This window comes from Molothrus aeneus, chromosome 6, assembly GCF_037042795.1.
Source record: "Molothrus aeneus isolate 106 chromosome 6, BPBGC_Maene_1.0, whole genome shotgun sequence".
Taxonomy (NCBI): domain Eukaryota; kingdom Metazoa; phylum Chordata; class Aves; order Passeriformes; family Icteridae; genus Molothrus; species Molothrus aeneus.
The window spans coordinates 37,621,947-37,646,885 of record NC_089651.1 but is presented as its reverse complement, the minus strand read 5'-3'; the positions used below and the strand labels follow the sequence as shown (position 1 = coordinate 37,646,885).

The 24,939-nt window shown below is 38.9% G+C and overlaps 2 protein-coding genes across 3 annotated transcripts in view; one reads left to right on the top strand and one right to left on the bottom strand.

Moving 5' to 3' along the window:
- The first annotated feature begins 91 nt into the window (after positions 1-91).
- PPP2R3C (protein phosphatase 2 regulatory subunit B''gamma) lies at positions 92-13,784 on the top strand. The gene is made up of 13 exons (XM_066552682.1): positions 92-224; positions 905-1,032; positions 2,161-2,265; positions 2,889-3,001; positions 3,775-3,872; positions 6,279-6,349; positions 7,077-7,209; positions 8,298-8,353; positions 8,426-8,501; positions 9,114-9,250; positions 10,835-10,972; positions 12,596-12,655; positions 13,347-13,784. The coding sequence occupies exons 1-13, from the start codon at positions 176-178 to the stop codon at positions 13,533-13,535; spliced, it is 1,353 nt and encodes a 450-aa protein (XP_066408779.1). The 5' UTR covers positions 92-175; the 3' UTR covers positions 13,536-13,784.
- A 766-nt stretch (positions 13,785-14,550) lies between these two features.
- The window catches only part of LOC136558317 (signal recognition particle subunit SRP54), a 35,415-nt gene continuing 25,026 nt past the window's right edge, over positions 14,551-24,939 (bottom strand). Inside the window, exons 3-5 of one of the 2 annotated variants that reach the window (XM_066552680.1) lie at positions 19,386-19,452; positions 17,594-17,691; positions 14,551-16,775 (exon numbers count right to left, since the gene is read on the bottom strand). In XM_066552680.1, the coding sequence (XP_066408777.1) occupies positions 16,563-16,775; positions 17,594-17,691; positions 19,386-19,452 (378 nt within the window). In that variant the 3' untranslated portion in view covers positions 14,551-16,562. The remainder of the gene's footprint in view (positions 16,776-17,593; positions 17,692-19,385; positions 19,453-24,939) is intronic. The other variant, XM_066552681.1, reaches the window with a different exon arrangement.

Below are 24,939 nucleotides of genomic sequence, written 5' to 3'. Positions count from 1 at the left end.
TCGTGGAGCCAATCGCGTCTCAGCGGGCGGGGCGACACGTGATCCGCGCGCCCCGCTAGGAGGGACGGGGCCGCTCCGCCATGTCGGGTGTGGGCAAAAAAGCTTCGAAGGGCAGGGGCGCGTCGTGCAGGGCAGCGCGCATGCGCCGGGAGGCGGTGGCGGCGGGCTCGTGCCGATGGAGTGGGAGCGGAGGCTGCGGGCCCGCCTGGCCGCGCGCCACGCGCGTGAGTGCCCCGGGAGCGGGATCGGGATCGGGCGGGGAAGCGCCCTGGGCTACCCGCAGTCAGCGGTGGGGCCGGGCGGGGCACGGCCGGCGGGGCGAGCGTCGGCCTCTCCGGTGCTGCCGTGCTTCGCCGTGTCCGGGCTGCCGCAGGGGCCGGGCGGGTCCCGGAGTTTCCCTGCGGAGAACCAAACTCCCGCGGTTCAGGGGTCAGGGAGCGGTGAGGGCTGCGAGGGCTGCGCTGCCCGGCCCCGCCCGGCGCACGGCCCCGCCGCAGCCGCGGCTGGGAGCGCTTGGCTGGCGGGGGAGCGCAGCCAGCGCTGGCGCAGGTGCGCAGCGACAGCCCCGAGCCGGTCTGAGGGGCGGCCCGCAGCTCCCAGGTGTGTCTCAGACAGCGCTGCTGCTCTGCCAGGCAGCCTCACGGAGCTGCTCCGTGAGCTATTCCACACCTTGCAGTGAATCGGGTGTGTGCAGTCATGGAAAGAGAGCTGTGACCATACTCAACATACTTATGGAACGTATTGTTATGTGATTGCTCTGTGCTCCGCTCGTTTCCACCTCATTTTTGTGTTACCAAACAGCGCAGCCAGATAATCCCCAGTATTAACTCTGTTTTTCGAGCCCCTTTTTACATTAGAACTGTCTCTGGAGTACAGCGTGAACATTCTTTTCTATGTCAATCAGCCAAAAAGAGTGAGCAAGAGCTAAAGGATGAAGAAATGGAGTTGTTCACAAAATATTACATGGAATGGAAAGGAGGGAAAAAAAGTGACAACATGTCATATGCAAACATACCACGATTTTACTACAGGGTAAGTGAAGTATCTGGATAAACTTTTAACAAGAGGCTATTCTGTGTTACAACAAAAAGTTACGCTCGCTCACAGGGACCCTGCAGCTTCAGAAGCCAAAGTAGATTGAAGTCTGAGTGATGTGAATCGCTTAGTCTAATTTTTTGTTTTGTACAATTGTGAATTTCAGCAGTTTTAAATAAGTACTGAGAATCTTATCAGGGTCAGTGAAATATTTTGCTAATCAGTCTGCTTAGTAAAGATAGGAAGTTGTCTTTCAGAGGCACTTAAAGTTCTAAAAAAATTTTGATGTACTGGTGTTACATGTGTGTATCTTCTGTTTCCTGCTTAGACACGGTGGGACGCTGCCTCATGAAAATGGTGGGGCACTGGTCTTGCAGACTAGAGATGGATCTGTTGCTTGCATCATCCATCAGAAATGCTTGGTCCAGCAACTTATTTGTAAGCATGAATCAGATTAGGATGAGAGCACTTGTTGACATCTTGATATTGCTGGTACTCATTAACGTGACTGTTCAGCTGCTGCCAAACCTCTCATGGTCACGTATTCCTTAGGGTCTCACATTTCTGCCAGTGCAGTTCTCAAGTACCTGTGTTTCAGTTGATGGATACTTGTGCAACTCTCCAAGTTCCAGTGGTGCTGTACAGTTTGGCACGTAAATATTGGCAGAACTTTCACACTAGGTGTTCTTTCATCATTTTCATCATCTTTATTTGTTGGCCAAACAAGTCTAGTAGACTTTCACTCTTTGGAAAGTCAGGCCTACGACAAAACAGAATGTTCTGTTTCTCCCAAGTAAAACACAGCAGTAAATGTCTTTTATGTGTGAGCCCTCATACCTAGCAACCTTGGGAAAGTGCTTACTCAGTGGGTTATCTGGTGTTAGGTACCTCTCTCTCCTGTTAAAGATGTCCTGTTTTAGGTAAGTGCTTCATTATTGAAATGATTTGAGGCAGTGTGCAAGTGATACCTCTTGTAGCAGAAGCAAGTTTGGTATACTAGCTATTTTCTGTTAAGTGAACAACTTTATTCAGAGTGTGTGACTCAAGACTACCTAAGAATACTTGCTGGATGTGTAGTTTTTGAATGCTCCTGTGCTGAAAATTAAAATGCCACAATGTTTGCAGCTGCCAGCTGAAGATGAAGTCTTGCTTCAGAAATTAAGAGAAGAATCTCGAGCTGTCTTTCTGCAAAGAAAAAGTAGAGAACTGTTGGATAATGAGGAGCTGCAGGTAGGAAAATTATTTCTGTATGTCTTGTAATGGCTTCTGAATGGATTTAGATTATGTCCTGTCAGAGTTTGATCTCCTGTCTGCCCACAGAATCTTGTGGTAAGGTTCTTTGTATTTGGGCACACAATACTTGGTAAAGCTGAAGTGCTGCCTCACCTTGGGCTGGTAATGCCAGCGTGAAGCTTCCTTGTTATGATGTATGTGAAGACTAAATGGATGGCTTCCAGTTCTCCAGCATGTTGCAGTGATTTCCCTGGTGGGCCCAGATGATAAAATAAGTTCTGTTTATGTATCACTGAGAGAGACTCCTAAGATGGATGATTTTATTACCCTGCAAAGACAAAAGGGATGTGACCCTAGAAATGCTAGGGAGGGAGGGAGAGTGTGCATGTGTTTAGCAGCATTTAAGGGAATGGAAGTAGCACACACTGACTTTTCTGGCTGAACTGACCACGTGTCCTGATTAATTGAGAAACCCTTGCATCAAGCCCACATTTTTGCTGAGTTTCTTAAATGCTATATCTTAAGCACGTTGACATCTCTAAAGAGATATCTTCTTAAATATAAATATTTAAGAAGATATATAAAATATATCTTCTATATAAATATAAATATCTTTTAAGAATCTATGGTTTCTACTGGACAAACATCAGACATCACCAATGATTGGGGAAGAAGCAATGATTAATTATGAGAACTTCTTGAAAGTTGGTGAAAAAGCTGGACCAAAATGCAAGTAAGACTTTCTTCTCTTGTATGTGCTCATTTTGACTAAACCTAAGTGCTACTGTAACTTTCAGTTGCTAAAATAGATGGGAACAGTTTAATGGTGAGAAAAAAATCATATCCATGTAGTTACTGATTAACTGGTTCCTTTACATCCTTGCAAAGGTGTATTCTGCCTCTCTGAGGTGACTTGTAATAGAGGTGCCTAAAAGAATGGTAGTGCATCTTTTTGAAGAAAAATTTTTATCAGCATCAACATTTTTAGATGTCAGTAGTCAGCAAACAGCACATTATGTAAATGAATTGGAAATATGTCTCCAGTGGTATTGCCTAACCTTCCCTAATATCTTCTGATGCAGAATTTCCTACCAGATGTGCAGTGTGCAGTGAATGGTAGTTCTTTATGCTCCTTTTGGAGATGGCTGCTGTGCACATAGCTTTGTGATTGAAATTTGGGCAGAAGCCAGTTATTTGTCAGTACTGGCAGTTTCTTTTATGTGCATATTGTTGTAGAAGTTTGGAAGCTACCAAGCACATTGTACTGAAGAGAAATTGAATAAAAGCTCTCTAAAGTTGTACCTCACTGAAAAGTCTCATGAGCAGAAGAGGTAGCTGCTTTTTATGCAGTTTACTGTTGTTACTTGGTAGGATTCCACCTGATGAGTGCAGTGTACTGTATTATCACATTCTGTGTTAAAACATTATTTTACAGGATCTGTAAATGCCAAATACTGTAACTGGATCTGTCAGTGCAGTGTAATCAGATGGGTGTTTGTTTTGCAGGCAATTCTTTACAGCAAAGATCTTTGCTAAATTACTCCATAATGATCCTTATGGGAGAATCTCTATCATGCAGTTCTTCAATTATGTCATGCGAAAAGGTTAGTGAGTGCTTCTTCTGTGTTAGAAGTTGTTTCATTTTAAGGCTTTTTCAGCTTTATTTGTTACTTGATGTTCCCTTCAACGGTAGTGATATCTGTCCTTAACTACAAATGCTGTTTATTTTGAGGCTTGGGATTTTTTTCTTGTTACTGGAAGGTGGGAGTCCATCACACCTCTGAAATCCACCTCTCCCCAGCCATTATTATTATTACGTTTGTAATATATACATGTCATTCTGATTTCCTTTATTCAGGCAATACTGTGAAGTGCAAAGCAATACAGTTCCATGGCAAGTGTGATCTTAACCACCGTGATCAGGCAGATAGCTTTGTTTGCCATTTGTCCTTCTACATTGATGTCTGTATTTTTTAACTGTGTGTCAGATATTTCAGTGTGTTTCTGTGCTTGTCACTTACCATGCTTGCAGCTATTTTTTTATTACAAATAGCCACTTGGACTGAAAAATGCCCTTTTTTTTTTAATATGTATTAGATGTTGTTTAAAAATACTGGGCTGGCTAGCAGAAAGGAAGATTGTCTCATTATCTTTGCCTTGGCTACTGTGTTCTTAGCTCTGCTAAAGCAGATTTAAGAGAACAGCACCTTTCTCTGAGCAGCTCAGCCTGCCTAACTTAAAGTCTTGTGGTGCAGAGGATGAGAAATGTGTTGAACAGGAAGCATGATGTGCAGGTGTGCACAATATGCAAGGAATGAGTAATAGACTCATTTCCAGCAACAAACCCAAAAGCTGCAGGATAGGAGACTTGTGGCAAAACCTGTTAGGATTGTATGCATTTCAGAAAGGCCCACCCAGACAGACAGAGGTTTTTCAGAGCTTGTTTCACCCATAAGTTTTGAGTCTTGTGTATTTAGGATGATGCCTTTCTTCTAAGCAAGCAAACAAAATAGTAATTAAAAAAAAAAGCCACCACCACCAAATCACTTCATGTGTGATACATTTACCTTTAAACTTAAGCCAACAACAAAACAGCCTCACTGTATAATGCCTGCTATCTGACTCTGAGCACACTGTGCCAAACACTTACGTTGAAGAGTGAATGTTCTGAAGGACAGCTTATATTGCATAAGAGGGACTTTTGAACTGTTTCTTCAGAAAATGGGAGTTAAATTTAATGTTTTTTTGAGTTTTTAATTTAATTGAGTATGTGAATAATAGTTTTTATTAATCTAATTTATTAATTTTAATTATTCTTATACTCCATCACTGTTACAGTGCTTTGACAATGGCTTCAAGCACATTGTCCTGTAGATTTTCCAGTTAATGTGCCTTCTCATTACAAAGACAGATGTTTCTATGATTCTAATTCTTGTCTTGTAACTCTGGGGGCCTGACCTTTGGCTGTAGCTGCAGTGTCTGGTGCTATACAAGGGATTGAGAAATCTATCTGTATGTGACATAGTGCAGCTGTTTAGTGCAGTGAAAATGCACTGCTACACATTTCTTAGTCAGTAAGAGAGAAGAATCCATATGATTCCATATCATCTACTGTGTGTGCTTGCAGCCTGGAAAGCCTGGGCTGCATCAAAAGAAGCATGGCCAGCATGGCCAGATTCTCCCTCTCTGCTCCGAGACTCTTGAGACCCCATCTGGAGTCAGCACAGGAAAGATGTGAGCCTCTCCTGTGACCACAGGCTGAGAGAGTTGGGGTTTGTCCAGCCTGGAGAGGAGAAGGCTTTGGGGGAGCCCTCATTGTGGACTTTGAGTACTTTAAGGGAGTGTATAAAATGGAGAGAGAGTGACTTCTTAGCCAGGCAGTGATAGGACAAGGAGAATACAATTTTGCAATAGGTAAGACAATACAGTTTTGCAGTAGGTAGGACAATACAGTTTTATATTAAAAGAGGAGACATTTAGAGTAGCTGTTAGGAAGAAATACTTAGAGGGTGGTGAGGCACTGGAACAGATTGTCCAGAGAAGTTGTAGATGCACCATCCCTGGAGGTGTTCTAGGCCAGGTTGGATGGGGCTTTGAGCAATATGATCTAGTGAGTGGCATCCCTGCCTGTGGCAGGGGGAGGCTAGAACTAGGTGATCTTTAAGGTTGCTTCTAATCCTAGCCATTCTATGATACACCAAATAAAATGTGGTGTCTGCTCAGCCTTTTTTCACATTTAGTTATTATAAGGCAGTCGTGGCAATGGTGTATGTTTATATTATAAAGAGTATATATTTATGAAGTGTATATTTATAGTATACTGCAAGTGACTCTTAAAAATTTAGAGACTGAAACAGTGTTTCTAAGCAGTACATGACATGGCTTTGCTTAAGGCTCAGGAAAATGGGAAGAATCACTTAAAATCCAGCTGTGCCTGGCCTCTAGATTTTGACATAAACTCAAAAGCCCCATAGGTTTCTTGCATTGTAATTCTGTTTTCTGTTTCACAGTATGGCTTCATCAGACAAGAATAGGTCTCAGTTTATATGATGTGGCAGGACAAGGCTACCTCAGAGAATCAGTAAGTAAATTCTTGATTAACCTAATGTCTCTCTTTAAATCAAATGACAGAGCATCAGAAAGATCCCAATTTCTTCTAGCCTTGTCTTGTAAAAGGTTATATCATAACATAGATTTGGGGTGGGCACATTTGTTTGGATAAATTGCAATTCATATATTCAAGAGATGTGGTGGTGAGAGTGGTGCTAGCCTTTTAAACTTAGGGGTAGTTTTCTGAAAAAAGGATTGTATCTACAAAGATTTTGTCATTAGCACTAGATTACTAGATTTAGTAAGATATGATAAAAATCACAAATTATTCTTCAGTGAATTATTCTCCTGTTCTAAAATGAGGTAAATATTATAAAGTAAATAAAAATGTCCTAGTTACCACTCAACTGAAAGAAAAAAGATTTATTGAAGAATATTAAGCAATGGGATAAGCCAATCAGGAGTTACCCCCCTAATATTTGAAAAAGCTACAGTGGAATGCATTTATATTTACATATAGATATCATGTACTTTGTTAAATTCTGATTCATTAATGGGTTGTTTCAGCCCTAGAATAACATGTGCATGTATATGATCTGGGATTTCTTGCACATAGACAGAAGCTTTTTTACCTGCTTTCATGCCCCTTTCTGCATTGTTGCAGGACTGTATTTTTAACAAAATACACTTGAAAGCAAGGAGGGAATATAGCAAACATGGAACAATAATAATGTTCTATGCTTTTCTTAATTCTGCAGGATTTAGAAAACTATATTTTGGAACTCATCCCTACTTTGCCACAACTGGATGGCTTAGAAAAATCTTTTTACTCCTTTTATGTCTGCACAGCAGTTAGGAAGTTCTTCTTCTTTCTGGATCCTCTCAGAACAGGTAGGTCTCTTAAAATGCTTCCACTGAAGCTACTTGTGTTTTCAAAGCAATGTGTAGTTGTCCTGGTAGGGTTTTGTTCAGCATTGTAGATTATTCTCCACTGAATATGACTCTTTATTGTAGTCTAATAATCTACTTTTACAGCTAATGAATTTCTGTGTGATACCTATCAGCTGAGGTACTATAGAATTATCTCTCAAACACTGACAAATAAGATACTGTTTCATCATAATGAGCCATTAGCAGTAGCTAATTTTTTAAGTGTTTAGGGTGAATAGACAACAACCAACAACACAACTGCTTGTCAGAACATCCACAGAGCTGTGGAAATGCTCAGGATGGTTAGAGTGATGTGCTTTTCCTGTGATTAAACCTATGTGCCATGTAGACCCACTAGGAGAGGTCTGCAGTTAGGTCTGATAATGCTTGTTACAAGTGTAGCTCCCTCCTATGGCCTCGATTTAAGTCACAAACTGCATGTGTTTCAAGGTCCAGCTGTGCCCCTTGTAAAGGTCAGAATTGTGTGGGCAGCAGCCTCTGGCAGAGGTAATTGCAAACGTTTGGAGAGGTGGGTGGGAAGTTTTAAGTGCCATTATTTTGCACAGCTGCTAGCACAGTTTCTGTGCACCAGTCAGAGCTGCACCAGCAGAAGTGCATTCTGCTGCCGTAGCTTTGTGTCACAGCTGGAGTTTTGAAGGTGTAAGAATACCATGTCACTTAGGAGATTACTATTTCATCAAATGTTTTAAGCATGCTTTCTTTGCATTTTTATTTTACATTTTGAGTAGTTGATATTGAACATTCACATTTATTTTAATCTAGTTTTCTGGCATTTAAGGCTTCAGGATAGCTCCTGCCAATATCAGTAGTTTTGTCCAAACATTTTAAAAGGTATTTTATTTTATCTCTGAAATTAGAGCCTTATCCTTGATGTTAGACATGAGTTTTGTTTAGCTTTTGTTCCTTAAAAGGGCATCTTTTTCTGCTCCAAATACTTCTTTCTTAAGTAGAACCACCTAAATGAGAATAGTCAAATGGATATGTTGGCTGAGCAACTGTTAAAATGTATTTTCTTTTTCTTGCTGCAGGGAAAATAAAGATACAGGATATTTTAGCTTGCAGCTTCCTGGATGATTTACTGGAGGTAAAGGTCTCTAACATATACTGTTGTATTTTAATTTACTCTTTCTGAATTCTAACTTTATGTTTCACTTAGTTAAGGGATGAAGAACTTTCTAAAGAAAGTCAGGAAACAAATTGGTTTTCTGCTCCTTCTGCATTAAGAGTTTATGGTAGGTTCCTTTATATGCCAACGCTTTTCTTCTCCTCTTTCTTGTATGACTTAGTCACATTATTACTGCTATTTTTCCTCTGCTTTTGTCATGTTAAATCCTCCTGCTAACTTGTCTTTTCAAATCCTCTATTCACCCTTTCAGTTTATCTTCCTGACTTTCTTTATCATTTTGGTTCTCCGCTGTTGCTCTTTACTGTGGCGTTAAAATCTGTCACTTTGTTGCACAAGGTACAAGATTCCTCTGTAACCTTCTCTTCTGGCTCTGTTCATGCCTTTGCATCCTCTTTAGCTCTTTATTAATGCTTACAGCATATTTCTATAAAGTAATATGCTCTTAGCCTTCTGCTCCTCTCTCAGTATCCACAGCTATTCACTTATATTAGAACTGCTGACACCTCATTATGGGAATCTCACTTCTCTCCCTCCATGTTCTGTACTTATTTCTGATGCTTTATGAATATTATTGTGAATCTAGTAAATTCTCACTTAACTGCATTAATTTATTATGGAAATTGGAAAATTTAGTATTTAATTGTTTATTTTTCTCTGTTGAAAGAATTCTTTTCTAATAGAGGTATATTATGGTTTGCTTTTTTAATCTCCTTGCTAGGTCAGTACTTAAACCTTGATAAAGATCACAATGGCATGCTCAGCAAAGAAGAACTATCCCGATATGGAACAGGGACTCTGACCAACATATTTTTGGATCGTGTCTTTCAGGAGTGCTTAACTTATGATGGTGAAATGGTAATTACATGTTTTTCCTTTGTCCACAGCATGACATCTTTGGCTTATTGAGTTTATAAATGTCTAATAGTATCTTTAAAGAGTAGGTTGAGGTGAAGAAACTTTTGTTTAACATTGTGCACTCAAATGACCATGCAACATATTAGCAAGTTGATTTTCTTAAGAGCAAGGTGATTGTAGTGTGGCCTAAAAAAATTGCTTGTTTGAAAAAGCAGAGGTGATAGAGAATCCAGACAGCCTAGGATAAAGCCACTTGTAGATTCAGTTACAAAAGTGCATGTTGAAAAAATGTATAGATGCAGCAATACTTTCTAGTTATATGTTATGCTTTAAAGAGAAGCAAAGACAAGTGGCACACTTGAGATTAGTGCAAGTTAGCTAAGCTGTCAACTTCTTCATGATGACAACTGTTTTTCATCTTAAGCTTTCCATAGATATGAAAAATGAGAAGTCTAACTAATTTAAACACCTTATATCTATATTGTTTGAAGCTTTACTTAATGTTCAGCCACAATTCTTGTCTGCATTCAGATGACTGGAATGTGAAGTGATAAGTTACAAATTCACCATACAGCCCTTTTGCCACCTGAGCAGTTTTTTTGTTAGAATCCCATAATCACTGAGGTCATGAGGGATCCTCTTGGTTTTCCTGTTCTGGCCTGGTACCAGTAGGTTCATCTCTCCTGTGTGGGGGAGACCAGGGCAGGACGCAGTGGCTGGATGTAGCACCAGCAGTGCTGAGTAGAGAAGGATGACCTTCCTCAGCTTGCCACCAAAGCGTTTCCTAATGCAGCTGAGGGTGCTGGCAGCAGCCTTTGCTGCAGGGGCCTGTTGCAAAGCTGCTTCCTGATAGTCAGCCCCCAGCTCTGCAGGTACAGGGGGTAATTCCTCCCCAGATGCAGGATTTTGCATTCCCTCTGTTGAACTCGGTGAGGCTCCTGTTAGCCCATTTTTCCAGGCTGTCAAGCTCCCTCTGAATGACAGCACAACTCCCTGGTGTTACAGGTAAACAGGGTAATTATACACACAGGGCTGGAGGAGTTCTGACCTTGTCACAGCTGTATCTTGATTGGGAAACCAAGAATCCATACTAATGAAAAAGAAAAGTGTGATACTTGTTTGGAACATTAACTAATGTTTCTTGCATGTAATTTGCCAAACCACTGACTCTGGTTTAAGGATTATGTAATTGGCCATATAGTTCACTATTTGGTACCAGTAGGCTTACTGCCACTAGACATTTAATTTGTGATAATGAAAACATTTTATATGTTTTTTCTTCACTAGTTGGGTATGTTCAGCAGTTTAAATATATAGTAAACATTGTTTAAATGCATATATATGGCATGTTTCACTTGGAATGCTATTTTGCCTCTAAAATTGCAGGATTTTCCGTTATCAGCAGACATTAAAAACTAACTTTTCTGTGCACATTAGTGGTAGCAGCCATTTTCTATTTCATGTTGTCTTTTTCAGAAAATAAACTGATTCCCTAGAATGAAATAGCTGCCAATTATAGAGTTCCTGCTTGCAAAATCAATTTAGAAAGAAGACTGTAATAAACATGATTGTATCTACTTCTAGGACTATAAAACCTACCTGGACTTTGTGCTTGCATTAGAAAACAGAAAGGAGCCTGCAGCTCTGCAATATATTTTCAAACTGCTTGATATAGAGAACAAAGGACACCTGAATGTCTTTTCCCTTAATTATTTCTTTAGGGTAAGTCTCTTTATAAGTAGGCCATTTTCTGTGTTTATGGTGTTGCAGCCTATGTGCTTCTGCATGCAGATCTGCAGGAAATGACTTTAAATTACCAATAGCCACAGGCAGGCTAGTAATGACTTATAAGAAGATTTAATTTTTTTTTTAAAGACTAAAATTGGAAAGATTTCAAAAGGTATTTTCAGTAGTTTATCTGCAGTTGAAATTAACTGGTTTGATTTTGAGTAGGAAAACTATTTTCTATTGATTTGGGATGTTTTTTTTTTTAATTGAAAATTGTCCTAAGATTATGTGATGATTGCCTGTTAAAATCTTTTATGATAGTTCTAATTGATTATTGCCCATGGTTTTAATTTCAACTGTAATACTGAAATTCACTAAAAGAGATGAAGATAATGAAATTTATTGATAGGCCTATACAGCTGTGGGATTTTTTCATTCAGTGCTTTGCTTGAAAAAAGCTTATTGCATTTTTCATAGTCTGCATTTATACCTGTTGCTTCTAAAATAGATTTAAACTAAGCTTAATTTTTTTTTTAGTTGCTGTTCAAATTAACTTAAGATTGTCAAATCTTTCTCCAAACTGTGGTTTGTATGTGATGGTTTTTGTTGTTTTGGATTTTTTTTTCTTCTGACTAGTGGTGATTTTGGTTGGGAAAGGGGGCAGGTGTTTTGTTGTTCCATCTTGTTTTTCTCATCGATACCTGAGATATCTTGGGAAGTGCTCTGCAGTAAAACAGTATTTTTGCTGTGGATGGTTCCAGCTGAGTTATGAGCTTGATGCTTTATTCATGTGCAGGTTTCCCTCAGTAGTATCTATTCAGACACAGGGACAAGCACTCCAGATTTTGTTATATGGATCTTTGCATTATAAAATAATAATGTCCTTGTGCTTAGCTATCTGCTTGAAGGATGAAGAACAAGGTACAGACTACATAGAGTCAGTAAAGCATTCAGGCCTGCTCAAGGCAGGATCCTATACACACCTTATTTCTGTATTGTACCAAGTCTCCTTTTGGACATGGAACATTCTAAGTTTTCCTTGAAATCAGAACACTTCCTCTTGACTGTGAATGATTGATTGCTTTTCTGCCAGCATTAACTGTCGATAGGTCTGCACCTACAGAGGCTGTGCAGCTTGTGCTAGTGAAACAGTTTTGTTCACAGCTGTTACTTGCAGATGTAGGTTTGGTGGTGCAGGTGTTTAAATAGTACCACATTAAAATAATTGCTTTGTCTTTCTGTTCATTGGTCATTTTCCTTTTCTCTTTCCTTAGCCTGTATTTCATACTGTGTCAGAAATGGAACCTTATGGCTCGAGTGTAGTAATATCTTAAGTTTTGAGTGTTGAGGGACACAATATGCAAATTGCTCAAACACTGGTCATAATAAAAGTGAGGTTCATATCATATTCATTAAGAACTGTAAACTTAGAGATGTGTATCATTGATAATGCCTTAACTCACCCTCACCTCACATATGGAAGAAAAATTACTGCAAGCTGTACCATGAATGCTTTGTTAGAGGGCAATACAGCTTAAAATGCAGAAGCATTTAATAACTTTTGTACAGTGTCAGTATAATACTACACTAGCCATTCCTAACTTCTCCTTTTTCTAGGCTATTCAGGAACAAATGAAAATTCATGGACAAGAACCAGTTTCTTTTCAGGATGTCAAGGTTAGCTTTACCAAATGGAGTACTGTGTAAAATCTGTGAATAAGCATTTAATAATTTGTGTTACATCATAATTTCTAGGTTGCTGTATGTTTACTTGGAGAGTACCAGAAATGAGCTGACTTGTCCCACTCGTAGGTTTGAAAATGCCTTTCTAGTCAGCAGTTGCTCTGTAAAATAACTGATGTGTTCTCGTAGTTTCCTTAATAATAGACAAATTACCTGTTAAATACATGTTGCTGTTTCTTACACTTGAAAGTAGTTGCTAAGTCCGTTTTACAGTTCTGGGGATCATTCCTTGGGGGACAGGGGGCAGACTGGTGACTGAAACAAACAGCCTATAAAACTGATTACTGCCTACTGTATATTTAGTTTCAGTACTTAAAGTATGAGAGCTTCTACAAAATTTAGCTCGTACAAGAGAACTGAGATTCATTTTGCCACTTTGAGGCTGAAGCCTCCCCAGAAAAGCAAATTCTTGAGATGTGGGAGCTGAGGATGCTGTTCTGAACTGTAGCCAATCAGTCAGTGTGCTTTGTGAATTAAATGCTTTGGGGCTTAACAGCTGCTTTTTGTGAATTGGTGCGGGTGGCACTAGTTACCCAAAGATCATTCTGTATATGGTATGAAATAGCCATTATTCTGCTCATTAATGTGTGGGGCTTTTCTCCCAATTTTGACTTGTCTTTCATAGGATGAAATCTTTGATATGGTGAAGCCTAAGGACCCTTACAAAATCTCCCTTCAAGACTTGATCAATAGCAGTCAAGGAGACACTGTTACCAGCATTCTGATTGATCTGAATGGGTTCTGGACCTATGAGAACAGAGAGGTCCTTGTGGCCAGCGACAGTGACAGCACTGCTGATGGTGATGATACGTGATTGCCAGTGGGAGCAGACTGTATCCACAGAGATCTCCATCTCATGGGCCAACTGCTGGAAGCTGGAAATGTTCATTATCTGAATTAATTCCTCTTCCATTTTACTTCTCTCCCTTCCTCCTCTGCCCCACATATGATATAAAATGTGGTACATAAACAAATCACAGAACTAATTTCTGAAACCAAAAAAGCAAGTGCTGTTTAAGAGCAAAAAGAACTTTTTTTTAAAAATAAATATTTTTGGACTTTTTTCATGTGTACCAAGCCCTGTTCTTATTTAAATACCTTATTCTACGTGTGAATTTAACCTGAAAGTAAGAATGTGGTTCTTGGTATCTTCAGCACTGGCCTGTATCCGCTCACCCATCCCAAGCCTCCCTCTCCATTCTCCATGGCTTCCTCTAATGACATCACTGTTGAGCATTTTGTTGTGAAGGCAAAAGTTTTCATTAAGAAGTAAAGAATTGAGGCCTTTTTCTTCTATGCATGACCAGCGCTAAGTGTGTAACAGGGAGGATAAGTAAATTATTGAACTGGATAGTTACCTAATTTTAAGAGGTTCATTGACAGAAATAAAACTCCACTAGCTTTAGATCTAGTTAAAACTAATCCAAACATCTGTACACAGGCTTTCACCAAGTTAACCTCCTGTGCAAGTATTTTATGTAATCTATCTTAATTGTACAACTGAGCTACAGCAGTAGCAGTTAAAGCTGTAAAACTCTCTTAATCCTTAAGAAAGCCAGAGAAATGTTTCAGCTTTCAGACAGAATTACAATAGCTCCAGGCCAGAAGTGTTTACAATCCTGCATTATTTATTAGTTTGAGGTAGTGCTGAACACATGAGAGTCTAAGGAAAGGGTGGGAGTAAAATGATATTTTGAAATCTGGTGCCTGAATATTCCACCAGGATGTGTGATTTAGTGAAGATGAAAACACTAACCAGGCACACACACCTGTGTACAGGCATAAAGTTTCAAAGCCCACACAGTTTTAAAGGAAAATCCATAGCCAACTTCCAGTTCAAAAATTATATTAAATATAAAATAACCAATTAATGCATTTACAGAAAAATTAAACCAATATGAAAGTAACCCCTTTCATACAGTTCGCAAAAAAGGAAGGATTAAGTTAAGGCACAGTGAGTAATACAGTATTTCATACAAAGAAGGCAGTGAGAGCATTTGTTATGCAACAAATAGTAGGGAAAGGAAGTAAAAAAACCAAACTGACATTAATTTATTGGAAGAAAAGCAAAGTATCCTTCAGCTGTCAAAGTATTACTCAAGATATCTGATGTTTTCTTTCTTTGATGCTATATGAACTCCTAACAAGCAGGTTTTCTGTGTATTCCCTCAGTGTTGAATCAAGCTCTCCCTTGCAGATGTTCAAGGCAAAGGAGTGATTTTACACTGTGGTCAGCACACCCTGTCTTACGATTCAGAAAAGGCAAAGAATGGAGTATCAAAACAGATGGACTAGAGGTGATGATTGAATCCTCCTCCTTACATTTCTGTAGTACTGGAGAGCTACAGAGAGATGAGAGGAAAAATTTGTGCTGTACAGGACATTAGTTCAGGCAGAGGGTCATCTGAAATATGTAATGAATTCCAGAAACTAAGAGCCAAGTTACCAGGCCTGTGATGTTACATCAGGCTCCTTAGTTGGCAGTGGGAGCAAGGCCAGGGACACGTCACGATACCCAACAACCCAATTTCATTGAGGACTATTTTTAACTTTTTTTTTTTTTTTAATAAATCTCAAGGACAGAAGTAATGTTCTACATGGTAAATGGTGCAGGTTCTCTGCTCCTTTACCTACAACAGTTGTCCACAGAAAATGACTGGGGCAATGGCATCTGATTGTTGCAAAGTAAACTATTCACCTTTTACAAGCTACAGGTACAGTCATTGCAGTAAAACAGTCTTAATTGGTATTAGATGTGGAGCTGCACTTCATTTAGACAAAAATAAAAATTTCTGGTTTTGTAAGTGCAGTATCACGTATTTATTTAAGAGAAGAAAAGAGTCCTAAGTTTGGTTTTGTTGTTTCTAGTTATTTATGTGTTCTGTGCTAATAGGATGAAAATTATCTGCAGTGGCACATCCCTTACTGGCAATTTAACATTCAACACACAGTTTGTTTAGGTTACTCAAGTACACAGACTTGTGTAATCAATGTCCAAAAAGTTCCTAGTTCTAGACTGGTACTACATAGAGTGTCCCGTGCACTTAATATCATTTAGCAAACTTTAGTTTCTTGTCCAGACCACTGAGAGCATGCATTCAAGCACCTGGGTCTCTTAATTCTTGGGCTTGAGAACATCTTAGACTGATGTTAGTTCTGAACTTTGCTACAACAGCACTGGTTGGAGCAGCTGATCACTATTAGCCTCTAAGAGTGCTGGTACCTGTTAGTAAGTTCATAAGGATGCTTATAGCCTCCTGGAAGTTGGGATTTTTTTACTTAATAAACAAAAATTCAGTGGACCCTTTAATCTAATTAACATTAAATCTAACATTTTTCTCTTGTGTTAACAACAGAAAAAAATACATGCATACAACAGTGACAATAAATAGGGGGGATAAGACTCTATTAGAATTACCTTTGAGTTACAGGATATTAATTCCTATTAATCTATTCATAGAGAGCCAAGTTGCAAACAATGTGCAAATCAGGTTTTTAGAAGTAGGAAACAGCACTGCCTCTGCAATCCACAGGTGTTAGAGACACAGCAATTCAAAGAAAAGACATTTCTACTTACTTTACACAGAAATTAGCTCACACATTCAATTTTAGACCAAATGTTTGTAGTGCAATTTTCATTTTAACTGAAGTGCCAATTTGGCAGAATGCCTCAGCCTTTATTAGGCAGACTGACTGAACAGACATCGCCTAGCTCTCTCCTGATCAATAAGAATGGTAGGAGTTGTATTTCACTGAACAAGCGTAATCCTATTTTTCCTGTTTATAGGCAGATTGTGACACCTGACAGTTCTTATTTCCTACATTATACAGAGCTTTACACTTAAGGAGGGACAGGAACTACATCTTGTTTATTTTCCGCAGTGGGTGGGCAATCTCCCTCATTTTCAAAGTTTACATTCACGAATGAAGAGCATGCTGTTGCTCCAGGCTGGTCTGTCTGGACAGGAGCTTCAACTTGTGGCTTGTTCTGCTGTTCCTGATGCTGTCTTTCTGCTTCTTCTGACATCTTGTTTTCCTGTTCCTCCTCTTCTGCCTAGAAAGAGATAACCACATTCATATGCTACTATTTACTATTTACCACTTACTTAGATTAAGTCTTTCCATAAGAGCATAATAGTTACTATTACAAGGTAAGGACAATTGTTCCACTAGAAAACAGTCACTAGTTGATCATAAGATAAGGTACATTCCAAACTCCACTCCCATTATGGAAAAAAAAATCCCCAAAAGTGAAGGATTAAACTGTGTTAAACACAGAAAAAAGACACGTATCTAGAGAAGCAGTTTTAGTTAACAGCAATAGTGACAGGTCTACCTCCTCTAAAGCTTTTCCAGCTCTCAATTTAAAAAAAAAGTAATAAAGCTTTAAATATGTTTTCAATCTCTTCTAAAGGAAGATTATTAAGGGTTAGGTTATCTTGCCTAAAGCACTGGCTATTTATCAGTATTGGCCCTTTATGCTTTAGAACAAACAGTAACCCCGTGTTCAATTTACCCTTGAGACTGTCTTGAACAAGTTTTAGAGCTGGAAAGCGTATTGCTAGCAGCAATACCCCTTTTTCAGTGTTCAGCAGCTGTCCACCCAACTTTCTCACACTGCTGATTTAAGAATGCATGGTACAAGAGAAACAGAACAGAGGTCAGCACCCACCCATTTCTAAGACTGATGAGCTGGAGAGAAAAGGCTGATGGATAAGAAAGCATTAATCATGCATCAAATGAAAACTGGAGGCAAGCTGGAATTGAGAGTCTAAAGCTTCATTTTAATGCTAGAATACAAATTTTATTTTTTAGAGTACCAGGGAAGACAAGTTGGGAGAGGAGTGCAAGAACCCTAGCTCCCACACATACCTCTCTCTTCATTCTGTAATACTCATCAATGGCATATTGGTATTTTGGTGTGCTTATTCCCAGAACAGATGCAATCTTTTCCCCCAGGAAATCACACACTAAAAAATAAAGGGAGGTTTACATAGGATTAGTATCTAGAAGAAAATTCTTGTATGCTGTTTTATTATAAAAATTATCACCATCTTTCCTGAATGGTTTTCTCTAGTCCTACTTCACTCACAAAATACCACAAAAACATGTGAGGTTATCTCCTTATAGGTAATTATTAGCTGAATATACTAATAATTGCTCTTTAGGATAAAGAATGAACAAATGGAGAAGAATATGAAATTCAGTGAAAATATATATGGTGATAAGGTTTGAATTCTTCTAGTTTCAGCTTTGGATCTAAGTTTGTTTTGCTAGGAATTGGTTAAAGGGTAAGCCTTGAGTTGAACTTAAACTGAAAATTAAGGTTAGACAAAAGTACATGGGTACCAACTGTACTGGCAGTTCAATCTGGTGGTACTAGCAAACCAGACAGGATTTACTGACATAAGCATACCTCAAGTCAGTTTTAACAATGTTCTGTGTTGCATACTAACGGATTAATAAAATATTTGTTTCAGCTGTCTCAATTTTCAAGGTGTAGGCTACATTCAGTGCTACTTTGCTAAAACAGGTAGGGGACAGTCAGAAGTATGGAGCAGAGGTAAGCTTGTGTCAGTCAGTTTCTTTGCCACGGTGATGGCTGCAGATAACACTGGTCGAGTAAAGACAGGCAAGAAGTCAAATATTCTGCACTTCAAATTGTAAATCTGCCCCAAGGATGCAAATGACTTAGTCATCTTCAGGGAAAAAAACAGAAGTCAGTCACTGACTGCTTCAATGAACATTCAGAAAAACTAACTCTATAGATATCCTGGCATCCTGAGTGCTGTGCAAAAGACCAGTTCAAATTACAGGGGTAAGAGCCAAAACTGAAGTGCAAAGAAGAAAGGACTGATCGTCAAATTCATAAAGGGCTTCTAAAAAAAGGAAAAGCAATATCTACCCTTGCATATGAAGAACAGATACATCAAGGAATATAGTTACACTGTACATTAGAGAAAAGGCATTTCTAAAAATAAGGATAGGTTAACTAATACAACTGACTGCCAAAAAATATTAAAGTATTCAAAATTATGTGTACAATGACAGAAGCTCCATAATATTTGTGGGAAAAAACCCAGTAAAGATACTTTACCTTGGAAAGAACACAGACTATGACAAGCATTTTTAAAACTTGGCAAAATTTTAAGAGGTCCACAAGTCAAATAAATGTCTGTGCAGTACCCTTGACAACAGTCCTGTTTATTTTGTAACCTCAGAAGTTCATAGTACAGCACACAACCAGATGTGTTCTTGGGATACTTTCTCATTGTCTTCAGAAAAACTGTCAGTTTAGTTACACCAGCCAGCATTCTTTCCAGGTAACATCACACAAAATGGTTCCATACAAAATCTAATAGAAAACTGATATATTCCCTTGCCAACATCAATCTATCTCCATATGAAGAAAAAGGGGGAAAAGCATTCATCAAGAGTATTTTCTGTTCATTCTTCCATGCAAGAATTGTTTATTAAAAGTAAAAAAAAGAAAAAATTATAAATGCCTAAGGCAGGAGAGTATGTCTCCACAGATTAAATACAGTTCAATTCATACTCCTGAAAAAACAAGTAGAACCCAAAGATGATTTACAGTTTGTCAACATGACTTTGTGACTTCCAGTATTCCCCTTCTGGTTTACCCAAGAATTAACTAAAGGAATACCTGATAAGGTTGATGTGGCAACTCGCAGCATGTGAAACCACAAGTAGGGTCCCCATGTGAGTGTTGTCTGCAGGAACAAGAGTAGTGTGAGTATGTACAGCTGTGTGGCCATGGCACAAAATAACACATGCAAAACTGAAAATGGCTGGAGAAGAAAGACCTGCAATGTTTTCTGTTTTCCAGCTACTACCATGTTTTTGCTTTAAAATAAGTATAGACCAGAAAAGTGAAGCAAAATATCACCCTAAGATATAACCATGGTTTACCTCTGGGAAAATTTCTTTCACTGCTTTTTGTTTCCTGCTTCCAGACTTGGGAAATGACAAGTAGCCAACTCAATGCTCGGCTAGAAAAAGCTTTCCACAACGTTCTGAATTCCATCAGGCCAAGAGGAGAAGTGAGGTAACAAAGTAGTCCCTCATTACAATAATGAGTGAACTGCAAAAGACTGTTTAAAATCAAATCAATCCTTCAAACCTCTGAGGAAGAGGCTGCTTTAAAACATTTACAACCAAACAGAAATTATCCCTTGAAATTACACCTGGAAAAGAAAGCCAGGAGCCCTGAGTGGGGGGGAGTTACTGCAGCTCTGAGGGAGCGATGGAGCCAAGCAAAGCCCCTGGGGTGCTGTGAACCACGAGGAACACACCGGGAATAAACAGGGCTCAGCTGGGGTCACCTCAAGCATTTGCCTGTGAGTGAGGAAGTTTCTCTGAAGAGCCTGCACACCAGGGCACACAACATGGGACACAAACATGAGGAGATCTGTGTGCTGCTGCAGGGGTAGGATCTCATCAGGACCCCAGGGATACAGTGAATACACCGAGTGCTGCTGTGGAGGGATGCAGGCTGCTTAGGAAGGGCTGGCCAGGAAGACAAAAGGAATTGCTCTTTGCACGACTGGGGTGTATTCACAGCTACAGCAAAAATACTGCAGCCTCCACACGAACTGATACATAGATATATATATTGTAAATTAAAGATTTATAATTAAATTAATTATAAAATAATGGGTGTGCACAGGCTATGCTTTTCATTCAGGGAAGAGACTGTATCTGTTTAAGAAAAAAACAAACCAAACTGTATAAAAGGGGGAAAAGCAGATGCCAAGCAAATGGGGAAAAAATTGTAGGCTTTCCCATTTGTGAAAAGGCAAATTCAACTTTCACAGTAAACTAAAATATGTTTATAGTTAACAGGCTGCTGTATTCAGGCAAGCTGTTTGATACATATTTCCCCTCAGAAAAGATCTCTGTAGAAGTACCTTTCTTCTGGAAAGTAGCAATTTAAAGTGTTAGCTTTTATTAAGTAAAACACATGAGCTCTACTCAGCTATGTAAGTATTTATAACTTGCTATTAAGAACTGTTTGGTAGTAACCTTTTTCTATGATCTTATTTAACAGATATGTGTACAGCAACAACCAGTATTATTTTAAATAATACAGCTACAGAAACTATCTGGTATAGCCTCAGTACATATGTACACAAGCACTAGACTTTGGTGCTTTCCAAGCATCATCTCTACAAATCAGTACAACAAGAAATTGTCTGTCAAGCCACAAACTCAAGTTGGGCAGGCTGACAAAAAGCCAGATGCTATATATTTTTGGCAGTGGATATGGAAAATGTCCTGCCAAGGTAAAAGTGTAAGCAAAACCAGCTGCTATCCTACTCACACAAAAGCACCTCCAGCTCATTGATTATGTGCTCAGTTGGCAGAAAGGCTAACGAGGAGTTTGTTCAGTTGAAGAAGTCAAAAAAAGTGCTGGAAAAACTTGTTGCCACAGGTGCAAATAATGGCACTGACAGGGCTCTGCACAATCCTTCATGATGAGGTGACAAGGTTAAAAAGCATTCATGCAGGGCACAGGACAAACAAGGGCCTGCTGTGTGCTGTAAGAAAGAAGTTACAAGAGCCCCCATAATATTTCAGAGTGAAAAGACAAGCTGAGCTTCAATGTGACAGAAGTAAGTCAGACCCAGAACATTCTGACAAGTTTGTGGTAACACAAATGTGGGTAACAGCTGAGGCTCAGCAGACACAGAGAATCTATTGCTACTCTTCCCCCACCACAGCCAAAAATCAGTTTGGTACACTGGAAGCACTTCTAAGTTCAGCTTCGTGGGAACCTCTGCTTTCTGACAAAGCCCAACCAGACATTTCCTCATCCCTGACAAGGCAGGCTTTGCCAGACTCCTCAGTTTAAAAAGTAACTTTCTTTCCAGCATCTCAAAAGGCAATATAAAATCATGAGAGGCCACATCACAGGAAATCAACAGGAGAAAGGTTTGGAGAGTAAACCACCAGGAACAAGCAGGAACAAAGGAACACATCCAAGGCATCACCTTTTTCCACACATTCCCCCTTTATATCTTCAGGGTAAATTTGGGTGCCTTCCCAGAGCACCTTGGAGAGGGAAGCAGAAATGGCTGATGTGAGGCAAGAACTGGTACTGGGGAAACTGGAACCGTTCAAGTGACACGAACAGGACTCTTAAGCAATGGCTCAGTACAAATTAATCCTTGTCAGTGAAGTAGCTTTAATACACTGAGCTGGAAACTGGAAAACCATACCCAAGTCAGGTCCTACAGACCTGCAGAACCACATACGCAGACACTGCATGGCAGCTTTCTTTGGCCAGCCAGAGAAGCCTTCATCTTCAGTCTTTAATCAACTCAAGGACATAGCAATATTGTATTTCTTGACAGGAAACAAGGGACAGTATGAAACACATACACTGTTTATAGTATTTCTCCTGCAATCAGTCTCTTTAGTGGACGTTTCTACAATGTTAATGTAATATAATGTTAATATAATTAAACAATGTTTAATTATATTACTCAACTACCCATTTTGTTGTCAAAATGGAAAACATCATAGTTTTGACAACCGATTTTTAAATTACAAAAAATCTTAATGCATCATTTTAATTTAAATAGGAATGCACATAATGGATTCAATCACTGATAAAATCAAGGGGCCTCTGGTTAAATAATGTATTATGATTTTGTTTCCTAGTGTGGAACTGCTGAAGGTAACACACATGTTCTCTTGAATTTCTGAATGCACCATGTTCCTGAACAATCCACATATGTATTTATTTTTCACAGATTTCAGCCCTAATAACACTTAAACTTTCAAAGGTATGTAGGGTTTTCTTTTGTCAGAGAAAATGGCAAAATGAGAAAAATAATAATATCCTGATTAGCAAAAACAAAATCCTGTAATTAATAGTTAATATACACCACCAAATATATACCTTTTTATTGTTTACTGTGCCAAGACAAAGTTTCAATTAATTTGCTAATTAGTTTAATCAATGACTGTTCAATAGGTTCTTTTGTGTAAGACCATGTAAAACTGTGGCATCTAAGACAAGCCAGTAAAAACAAGATCAGGAACACACGTACCATACTCCATCAAGAGCTTCTACCATATTATGAGTAGTTATTACTTGGTCAGTGACTATTTTTCTCCTTCATCCTCAAATTCTTAAAACCAGAGTTCAATGGTCCTCAAGAGAGAAATTTTTGCTATTTGAAGATAAAGCCCTTTTAACTACAGGATATCAAGATAACCTTCCTGCAAGGATGTATTTCAATCTTTCTGAGCATTGAAGGTTAATAAAATCAAATCCCTCCTGGAGCTTTGTTGCAGATGTCTTCTTGGGATGGATTCCAAAGTTATCACACCAAAGTCATGTTGCTCACAGTTCCTCTGTGCAGACTTACACTCCACCTTCTGCCCACTCATCTAATAGGTGAATACAGCAAAGAGTTTACACCAATAAACAGAAGGATTATCTTCTTAATTAATACAAAATAAAGTTTTGGTGGACAAAACCAAAAGAAAATACATATATATATATATATAGAGTGCAAACCTCTACATTTTAGGACAAAATAATCAAAACCACATCTATGCTATTAAAGCATTTGAATTTCAGTGTGAGAACATTCAGATATTACTGAATGCTATTATCTAAAAAAATAATATCCTGTGTTCTGGATTGAAAAACACAAAGCACAATAGAATGGGCACCCCAGTCCAACAATGTTAATGAACTGAGTGCTGACCTATTGAAGCACTAGAAGTTCTTTCAAAGAAAATTTAAAACCCAGCTCTTTTTGAGAATTGTTTTGTTAGGAGTAACAGGAATCCACCACACCAAGTGCTCTGGTTATGGTATTACCAGGATATATACATATTACTTTGCTTAGTAAGAAACACATTGGCATTGTCTGCTTAGCTGTAAAACACAATTAAACCAAGGTACTTACTGAAGACATTTCTTTACAACACAGCAAAATATTTGTTTCCCTTAAACTCATTCAGAAACTGCAAGGAGGCTAATACCAGCAGAGCTTTGATATTTCATGAAGGAAAGTTTCTATTCAAAATATTGAATGTGCTTTTTCTGAAAATAAACTGGTCCAGAAACAGCTATTGCCTGAAACATACTTTTTTGTATCCCAACTGAGATAACAAGTTTTAGACATGCTGGTCTCAGCAAACTGACTATTTAATTGCTTTTATAGAAATCCTACAAAAAAAACATTTTAAAAGCAGCTGTTGGCTAAAACACCAAAGCTCAGCTTGGACTAGCATTTCTTCAATTGTCTGGCTCAGCTGGGATACACAAAGCATGCAGGAGATAAAGTAAGCCTCACTTAATGGCAACCCCTGCTCTAATCAAGTTCATTCTGTCCGAGGTAAAAAGCAATACATAATAAGGCATAGAGTGCTTCACAATAAACTACCCTGGCTTGGGGGGTGCTTTTATTAAAAAATGTATTCAAAATTAAGGACTTAATAAACTATAAAAGGAGAATAATGCAATCTTAACTCCACCATACAATATTGTTTTTGGTACTCAGAAAAGAAATCTGTGTTAGGAAAGGAGGGGAACAATCATGTAGCATTCCTGGCTATTGTGCACACTTGAGGGCTCTTCAGTTAAGTGTCCATGTGCACAGCAGCATGCATGTCTCTGCCCTCACAACACCTACACCAAGGCTTGTGAGCCTTCTGTCACTGCATCACCATGGAACTCTTCTACTGTCAGGAAATGGCACAAAAAACTACACACATCTTGTTCCCTGATCATTGTAATTGGGAACAAAAATCTCTCAGACATCCACAGATATCTGACATGACTGCCAAGTGGGGAACAGACGTCACTCTGAAGATACCTGAACACCACCATAACAGTCAGAAAGTTCACAGTTCCTGCTTTGATTTGAGAAGATCCTTAAGGAGGAAAAAACCACCCTAGTACCCAGCAAGGCAGCTTAACATCTCACTCATTGTTTGTGATTACAGTACAGTTATTTTCCAACTATATACTTTGTGTGTATTTAATGCTGATAATATCCTACCTGCTATCAAGCTAATGTTATTTTTTTGCTGTATACAATAACTGCCTACCAAGAAAGAGGGCAATGCCATCCATCCATATAAAATGCATTGCAATAGCTTCACCTATTGGTGGAACCCCCAATCCCACCTGAATTCCCGCAATCTCACTGGAGCTTAGTCCTCAACCCACCTTT